The sequence below is a fragment of the Neolamprologus multifasciatus genome, chromosome 5 (assembly GCF_963576455.1).
Source record: "Neolamprologus multifasciatus chromosome 5, fNeoMul1.2, whole genome shotgun sequence".
NCBI lineage: Eukaryota > Metazoa > Chordata > Actinopteri > Cichliformes > Cichlidae > Neolamprologus > Neolamprologus multifasciatus.
Genome location: NC_140443.1, coordinates 12,511,467 through 12,521,281, shown reverse-complemented (window position 1 = coordinate 12,521,281; position 9,815 = coordinate 12,511,467). Strand labels below are relative to the sequence as shown.

Below are 9,815 nucleotides of genomic sequence, written 5' to 3'. Positions count from 1 at the left end.
ATCAATACTTATTTCACTCAGTGACGTAAATCAATTTATAATATTTATGTAATGTGTTTTTCAGGATTTTTGGTATGCCCAGGGGAAAAAGGCCCCAGGGCAAACCCAGGAATCACTGGAGAGATTATATTTCTTGGCTGGTTAGGAATGTCTTTTTGACCCCCAGGATGAGCTGAAGGATGTGGCTGGGGTGAGGGAAGTCTGGGCTTCTCTGCTAAGACTGCTGTCCCCGCGACCTGTACCTGGATAAGGATGGATGGATAGATGGAGATGCGAGTGTCATTTTCCCAATTGGCTGTTCAGTCATGTACTGTCTCTCATTCACCAGTACACTTACTGGAGTGGAAAGACACATGTTTTGCATTTGTGCTCAAGCATAATGAGAAAAGGGAGGGAGCAGTATGCTACTTTGGAGTTTGTTGAGACATTTTACAAACTTTTTATTGGATGAGCTCCTGCCAGCATAGTTTTTGTGTCATTGCACTGTTAAAAAAAGAACAAAAGTTATGTTCAGAAAAATCGTCAAAGTGCTTGCCATGTGCCAAACAAGTCTAAACCTATCGAGGAAAGAAATATTTGCACTGAAATTTATGTTGGAATGAATAAGACTCTAGCATTCAGCACAGAGAAATAATTTAAGCATGTTAAAAGCCTAAAGGGTATCTTACCACAGCTGTCACTAGTTGTATTACATACACAGAATAAATACAGCAGTGTTGACCATGGTAAACAAAGGGGATACATGCACGCGCGCACACACACAGAATGGAAGAACAGTATATTACTGTACCAACATACTGTGCCAACAAGACCCCTCCTTCTTCCCGCAGATAATGACATTTCTGTGAGAGCAAATGAAATGGGCCAATTTTCAACCTCATTATGAAGTCTGTTCTGAAAAGGAGTTTAAAAAATATGAATCAGAAGAGAGACTAAGGGTGTAAGGAACATCAGATTAATAATAGACATTAACACTGATTATGTATCCATGTTTGTGTGTTTGTGAGAGACTGTGTGTGCATTTTGTGCTTTGCTTCTCCCTTTAGGTGTGCATATGCTTTGTGTTTGTTTCTGTTTGTGTTTCTCTTCCTGGGTGTGTGTAGATGCATGCAGACTTATGTGTGCGTTATGTATGCTTTGAGCGTACCTTTTTTATGTGTGTGTGCATACATCACCTCAGCCCAAAGCCAAGCTGACAGACAGCTTCCCTCTGAGGAGCCCCTTAGTGTTTCTGATTGATCGTCATAATGCCAAGGTACAGGCCCTGTCCTTGGTGCCTATGCTAATCTCAAGCTCATGCATATTTATGAGCTCCTTGGGAATCAACTAGCTAAATAAAGGATGAGGCTGTTGGCTTGGAGCTCCGTTCATCACTGAATCTGATTGATTAGAAAGAGTGGGGGGAAAAACAGCCTGTAAAGACCTGTGGTTTTTCTTACTTTTCTCTCAGCCTCAGTTCTGGGGTCACAGTGAGAGCTTGTGGCATGCATGAGACGAAACAGTGGAGACCTCAAGGTCAGATCCTTTATAGATGTTTTGGGGTGACTTTTACATTTAATCATATATTTTATTTCCTGTTTTTTGCTCTTTCGTTCTGTTTTGTCAATCACTCATAGGCATAGGCAGGTTTTTGTTTTTATGCCAAACAGAGATTTAAACAAAAATTTCTAACCTCAAAGTCTGCTTTTGATTATGCACAAGGTTTTATGCATCTAGTCCCTGTTTGTGGATATTGGCTGTGTTTTATAATTTATCAGAAATAAGTATCACAATATGGACTTTAAAGGCGGGAATTTAAAAATTGGTAGGTTTAATATCCCTAATTCTTTTGACAGTTAAAAACAGTTAGTTCCTACTTGCCAAATTGACTGATCACCTAGGAAGAGAGAGAAAATTATCTAGTGAAGTGAAGTCCCTCAAACATGAAGAATGTCTCTGAAAGCTTTAGCGTAATTATTTCATACATCAAAATTAGAGGCTGTGAAGACAGAGACGACGTCACATTCAACATTTTGGTCCCTTTATTTCATGTTAACCACATTTCAAACAACTAAACAACCAATGGTAATGGCATCACCAGATCTAAACAGCACTTTGCTAGACAAATAATCATCAGAATAATAATTATACAAAAGAAATGTACAAATTCAAGACAAAAATAATCTAAAAGAACGTTAAAAAATATATAATACATATGAAGGGCCATGATTCAAGTCAATAAAATAAAGCATCAGTGAACAAAAGGATCAAGATATCCAGCATTCACATTGTCTTCAATACAGCACTCTCACTATTTTGATAGGTCCATTAACGAGCCTGACTGGACTCCAGCAAAAAATAAGAATAAAAATAAATCAACGCAAGCACAGATTGAATAGTTTGCTACAACATTTAACTACAAGTATGTCAGCTCTTGCCATAAGCACTGAAATGTTTCCTAACAAAAGAAAAGTTCATCAGAAGCTGAACTTTATATGAAATCATTCCAAAAATTCTAATGCATCTAAAAATGTTCGTACTTTCTCGCATGGGAAAAAAGTAAATCAGGTAATTGGCGACAATTATGTATTTTTAATGCATTGGGATATAAGATAATTCACTTCAGTGGTCTGATTTTTTGAGTGTTTGAAAATTAAGCCATCAGTCTGGTCCTTTTTATTAGAATGAGTGTTTTAGAGAGAGGTAACAACAGATCTGAAAATAGTATCACCTTTAGATTCAACACATTTCAGAGGCTGTTCATATAAATACAGGTGGTGTATCTATAACATGAGATTCTGGTTTAGTCTTTTGGGATAAGGGGAAAATGGCATAGCATAGCATAGAAGAGTCTGACCAGATGAGTAGGAGATAATGAGAAGCTGAGGTCAATGCCATGCATAATTCTCATTAATTCCCATACTCCCACACGTTCTTTAAGGTGCAGAGGCATCTAAACTATTAGCCATGTTAACTGCCTTTCAACCTGGGGTCAAACACTAACTGAAATCATTTCCTGTTAGGGATTTTCTCAAATGTATTTTTAATATCTGTATATTTCAGCGGGCTGGACGTAAAGCATTTGTTAATTATAAAAGAAATGTAAATGTGGCCTGTCTCTTTGTTTTGTGATGTTCTTTTTAAATAATAGGTTATAGGGGAAACCTGGGCCCAATCCCTTAGCTTGGATATTTATTATAGATAGAATTATACATAGAATTACTGAACCGTTTACCAGTCTGCTCTAAGTATCAAGGATTCTTAATTCCTTTCTTAATCTCAGCAGGTTTAACTAATTTCTTATCATTTGAATGATTATTTTTTAGATCCAAATAGTGGCCCAATATCAATGACTGTAGACCAGGTTAAAATCAAATCATCAACACTAAAGTAGATTAATTCGTCTGTAAGCTACACTCAGTTATTGAACAATTTCACATTAAAGCAAATTGCTATAAAATGACCAAACACTGATTTCAGTTAAGAATTTACCCCAGGCTGTTCAATGTCAGGAATTTCAAGTCTAAATGTTCCAAAACGGACAAACATGCAAAAGTGCAAGTTATAGTTTATGTAGTTTTTAGAGGGGGAACATTTTTTACTTCTTTAGGGGAATTTGGGGACTCATTTTCAATAAATTATAGTAGTGCTGTTATCATATTAGAGACAAAGTATTATCTGGTTGTTTCATATTCTGTACCAAAAGTGTCACAATAAATAAATAATAAAAAAGTCAAATTTTATAAAAGTTATTCTGAATGCGGCGGCATTAGCTAAATGTGCAATATGCGAACAATATGTCGGCTTTTTTGACATTTCTGTGGAGACGGTCTGTGGTATGGTAACACAGTGACATTACCTTAGCTTTTTAGAGTTATAGTGTTTTGAAATTAACATCACATTAATTTGTAATGTACCAGTTGCTGATGTTTGCCTGTTTGTTTGTTTGTTTGATTGTGGTTGTCTTATCCTATTTACAGCAAGGGTGGATGCACACAATAAGATTTTAATTTTGTCTTTTTTAAAGCCTTCCAAAAGCATTTATGAAACCACCACTGTCCCAGTGAAAAAAAGCTAGAACAGAGACATGACTTGGCCTTAAATCTAAGGCAGGTTTCTTTTTTTTCCTTTTTTTCTACTGTTATTTTTTTTCACACTGTCCCTGACTCCACTTATTGTAGGTTATTTTTTTTTTTGTTCTTGTGTTTTTCTGACATTTGAACTCAGTGAAAGTAAAACTATAAAAAAGATACAACCATGCTAACATATTTTCTTTTCAAGCCAATTACAGAATTACAAGTATAATTAAAACAAACTTTTAACTTGGTAAAAGGGAATCAGCATGTAATTTGAAGAAAGAAAAAGTTAACTAAGCCGAGTGAGTCATGGTCAAAAAAACTTACATTTATGTTCCCTTTGAGAGTTACCAAAAAAAATCTTCCAGTGGGCATCCAGCCTTCAGAGGGAGACAACATTCAAGGCGTAGAATATATCTAAAAAGGAAATACTGTACAATAGTCACATCACAGCCCAGCAGAGAGGACAGAGAAATAGAGGAGTAAAAGTGGTGCGTGTTTTAAACATTTGTTTTTTGTTTGTTTACCATATTTTTTTTCTTTGTACAAGCATATAAAGTCCCCAGTCTTGCTGAAGCAAACAGACATTAAAATCACCAGTGTGCATGTTTGTTGCCTTTTCCCTCTTCTGTACAGGTTTGTTGTGTGTGTTGTTGCAGGCACGCATATAGATAAAGACTTCCTCAAATACGCAAGCATGCCCTCTCTTCACACACAGCCACGTGCATATGCACTCAAATACAAACACACACACGTGCGCGCACACACCCACACACACAGGCACGCTCAGTCAGTTGGATTCAGGTCAACACAAAGCAGTATTGCCCTCCGTGTTTCCCAGTGTTGCGTTGAGAATGACAGGCATCGATAAATGGCCGATTGGGAATAGAGATGTTTAGCCCAAACCCAATCAGAAGGAGTTGAGCGCTTCCAGAGCCACTTCATAGCAGAATTTATACTGTTCCTGTGTAGAAATAAAACAACAAGCAAAGCTAAGTCAGAAAATTCTTGAAATTTTATAAATGTATAAATGTATAGCTGCACTCTCAGCTTGGCTTTAAAGTTCAAACATGTATAATAAAACCAAACTCTACGCTCATAACTATTTACTAAATATTGACTTATTTATATAAAAAAATGTACTGGAGCACTGTAATAAAAAACAAAAAATGAAATTTCGTGACATAATTCACAACATAATATGCAACCGACGATGACGAGTATAGAACACAGTAACACAATTTCCATATATTTACCAATGAAAATGAGTCATAATTCATGAACTGAGAATCATAACATTATCAGCATAGCAGGTAATATTGGCCTCAGCCAGACAGCAAAGGATTGGATTGGCTGGCCTGCAGTATGTGGGTGAACTAATCCAATGCCACATCTTTATGAACAATTCTGTCATCATTCTCTAGCTGTGATGATGCGTGATGACAACTTTCAAATGTCCAGATGGTTTCATGGTTTGGGATGTTTGGTAAAGAATTAAGAACAATGAAACACTTTTAATCTTTGATTGACAAGAAACAAAGAGTCAAATAAATCCATACTTATTTGAATTCTTTACATTATTTGTTGTTAATTTCACTGAATGGTAAAACACTTTGTACGAAGCTGTTCTGCTTAGTACCAAGATTAAGTAGCTGTTGATAACTAAAAACATTTGAACAATTTTGGTACTAAATACATAGATGCTTTTTTTTAAACAGTAATCCAAGGATGGGGTAATTGGGCAATAAAAAAAGAAAGAAATCATAAAAACATTGCAAATTTCATAGCTCTAAATAAGACTTCTGTACAACTAAAGAAATGTTTTTTTCTTCCTGCTCAAGTTGTCCAACTGGTTCATTCTTCTCATACATTAGATATGTTTTGGGTAATCACATGATTGGAGGAGCTAGATCATGTGGGTGCCATAGGCAACTCTCTGACATATCTCTGAATATTATGCCACTCCAGAACACCATGACAATGGTATCACCTCAAAGACATCTCAGTTTTACTTTTTTCTCCTTTAGGAATTTAAAGCCAGTTTTTAAAAAGTTTAGGGTCACCAGCACTTTTTACCCACATCTTTGCTTTATGGTGAAGAAAAACACACAAAAAAACCTAAAAAAAACCCATATTCAATCACAATTAAATCTTCACTTATACCACTAAAGGACTAAAGCTTTGGCAAATACTGAACATTGCCTGTTATAATCCATTTACCTTGCATCTGTGAGCAGGTGTGCTTTAGTTCATGGGTGTGAGTAACAAATTGAGAAATTCTTGACAAAGGAGATGAGAAAAGCACTGAAACAGCTGTGACCTGTCTGTATGTGAATACAAATGTTTGGTAGTGTGGGAATACTTGCATGTTTGCTACCACAGAGACAAAAACAGAGTAAAGCTTTAATTCTATATTAATTTATGTAAATCTGTTCATACTATTTACTCACTACTACCTTTTAATAACCTGTGTTTTTACCTTAGCTGAATTCCACTCTAAACTAAAAATGTCAAGAAACTACATTTTGATCCAATATCATAAAAGCAAAACATTTCAGTGGCATCATCACCCCATAAAATATACAAAAAAATATGTATGTATTGTGATTTCTTACCATAGTCTCCACCATGTTGGTCTTGTTGTTCCTCAGGGTTTTAACAGTGTGGAAAACATCTACAATATTCTGCTGCTGGATCATCTCATTGATGCTGCAGATGGCACAGAAAGTTCCAGAACGTCCACCACCAGTTCTGTAAAGGAGGAGGAACAAAGGAGCAGGACCAAGAAATGAGGAAAGAAAGGGAGACAGAGGCTCTTCAGTATTAAACATCATCACCATTTTGGAAACATAGCTGGAGGGCAAGAAAATCATAGTGAGGTCAAAAAGAAAGCAGGATGGAATGAGATGAAGGAAAGATACAGGTGTAGAGAGAATATTAGAAAAGTTTTGTGGGGTTTTTAGATGAATCTGTTTATTCTCCTAACTGCTTATCCAACCTAGTCACAGGACAGCCATTGGATAATGTCCTGAAATTGTATGGGCCCTAAACACTAGTTGGAAATTTAATAAAGCTTATAAAACAGGCTATAGAGGTTAAATTAGTTTGCTTGTTGTGATGTATTTAACGAATGGTTTCTGTTTAGTACCCTGTAACATTTTAGGGGGATATAAGGAAAAATTATTAGGTTTGGTGTTATATTCCTTCTTGTAGCCTGTATAGATGACAGAATGTGGAAAAATCAAATTTACAAAGCTAAACAATGTTTTAATTAGCTCTCAAAAAAAACAAGTCATTGCAGAGAGTAAATAGGATCCTGAAAGCCAAGTTGGAGATATTAGATGTCATTTTTAATGCTAAAGAAACAAGTATGACAATGCGAGTTGAGAAAAAAGGCTTTAAGGGACAGAGAGTGACAGCAAGTGACAGAGCGAGAATTCAGTACAAAGAAACCTGCCACTGTATGCAGAAAGAGGCCTACTAATGGATTTTAGAAATTTGAATAAATGTGTTTGACTTAAATCAAAATAATAATAAAAGCCTTTATGAACATTTTATACAGATGACAAAGTGCCATCTGTATAAAGTGATCCAGCAACATAAACATATTTATGTATACTATATATATATTGTGTGCTTACTGGCTATATGCCCCAATCAGCAGTCAGTGCTCTGCCAGTGAAAAGTCAGACCACCCACCATGAAAACAGCTCCAGACTTTCCCATCTCACTTGGTTCCAGCTGAATTCCTTCAGTATTGAGACTGAATAAAACATTTAGGTACTGCGAGGTGGAGTGACAGCCATCAGAAAAATCATACACTGTCTACCTATTCTGCATTAGGAATGCCAAGGCTGCTACAGCTTGCAGTCTACTCGGAATACCTTTGTTAGTGATAGTGACTGAATTTTTTAAAGAAAGTCTATAATCTAAGCTTTTTGGAAGCGCTTCAGAAGGTTAAAAATAAATATGGAAAGTTTTTGTTGCTGTCTCAGAACCACTTATACAATAATATCAGACTGCAAGCTTGCAATTCTTGCTTTTCATACATACACCCATTGGTTTGAATTTCATTAGTTATTAGTTGACTAAAAATTTAAAAGCAAAAGTATTGCTCATGCACTTCTTGATTTCATGTTAGATTAAAATTTCAGACAGTTGCTTCAGTGTCAGAAACTAATTTCTAGGGTAATGGTGAAAAAATTAAAGCAAATACATTTTACATCAGTCCTGTCAAATACATCTTAGGGCTAAAATACATGAACATTATGAAGTACTGAACAACAACCAGAAAATGAAACTTTTCAGACTTGTCAGGACTCAAGTAGCAGTAACAGTCAAGGAAAGTGAGTAACCTTTACATCTTCATAGAAACATACCAGATATGAAAAGTGGTTCATCTCTGACGTCAAACAAAATTAAAAAATTCAATTTAAAAGCCACTTCAACTGGAGTCACCTTATATTGTGTTAGCTAGACTACAGGAGCCTTGTGTGAATATGGCTGATTTAAAAAGAATATTTGCTGTAATTTGTTTCTAGACCCATGCTGGTGTTCGGATCAGTAAATGAATAAAACACTATTTTGGCTCATCTCTCTTGGTTAATATAACACTGCGCTAAATTAGATATGATAGATGAGAAGAGGGGTATCATAATAATAATGATGATAATAATAATAATAATATTGACTGTAACTGTGATGGTCCAACTCCCTAAGGTGATAAGCCATCATCAGTGATGACCCTAACCACAACTCTAACCCTAGGCCAGGGGTCAGCAACCTTTAACACCCAAAGAGCCATTTGGACCCGGTTTCCACGCAAACGAAAACACTGGGAACCGCAAATACTTTTTGACATCTAAAATGAAGATAACACTGTATATATTGTTTTTTACCTTTATGCTTTGTGTGAACAACTAAAGTGTGTTGCTTAAATCCATGAAGTGCTACAGAGAAAATTACATTTTATTTATGTAATTAACACATTTTGAACTCTTAAAGAAATATAACAAAAGGAAAGACGCTGAACTAAAATGATCCAGCAAACAAAAACTGTTGTGAGCCGCCACCCTTATGTCGCCTTTGGGATTTTGGAGCCTTGACCTGACTTTTAAAAAATAATTGGAAAAAAGCACTATGCTGCTAAAAAAATGAAAAATAGATATTTGCAAAATTCTGCCTAAATATGTATTTTACCTGGTTAATGTGTGTGGCGGGGCGTGGTCTGCGGCACCGCTGCAGGGGAGGCGTCGCACCTGAGCGGGACCCGAAAGCACAGACGCCTTTACGTCTGTTCTGTCTGTGCTGTCGTGTTGGTGTGTGTCGGGCTGTGGGCTGCAAGGCTGCAGCCGGCTGTATGCGTACAGCAACCGTGTGTGAAAAGTGGTCAATAAAGAGATGCTGAAAAGCGTGTTCATGCGGACATCATCGGGTCTGCCGTGGTATGTTTACAGTGGGACTTCTGCTCCTGGGCCTCTGCGCGTGGCGTCTGGGGATTGGGGCTGTGCGAGGTCACTTTCATCTTTGCGCGGGACTGTGGGCTGTCATCTGTGAGGCGTGAGCGGTGTTTGTTTTTAACATAGTTCACAGTGGAGAATGGCTGCTGACATAATGTGGATCCGAAGATCCATAACTGGCCTACCTGGGGTTGAAAGTCTCGATAAATGCACGGCGTTTTGGCGGGTACACCGGCTTCCGCGAGTGTGACGCTTATTTTGAGCGATGAAAAAATAATAGAATATAATTTTAGTTTTATAT

General features: G+C 36.7%; 1 protein-coding gene across 8 annotated transcripts in view; it reads right to left on the bottom strand.

Annotated features, from left to right (window-relative positions):
- Nucleotides 1-2,003: 2,003 nt before the first annotated feature.
- Nucleotides 2,004-9,815, bottom strand: part of ptprt (protein tyrosine phosphatase receptor type T) — a 312,417-nt gene continuing 304,605 nt past the window's right edge. For all 8 annotated transcript variants that reach the window (XM_085158891.1, XM_085158893.1, XM_085158894.1 and 5 more), the window contains 2 exons: nucleotides 6,671-6,806; nucleotides 2,004-5,019 (listed from right to left, as the gene is read on the bottom strand). In XM_085158891.1, the coding sequence (XP_085015017.1) occupies nucleotides 4,966-5,019; nucleotides 6,671-6,806 (190 nt within the window). In that variant the 3' untranslated portion in view covers nucleotides 2,004-4,965. The remainder of the gene's footprint in view (nucleotides 5,020-6,670; nucleotides 6,807-9,815) is intronic.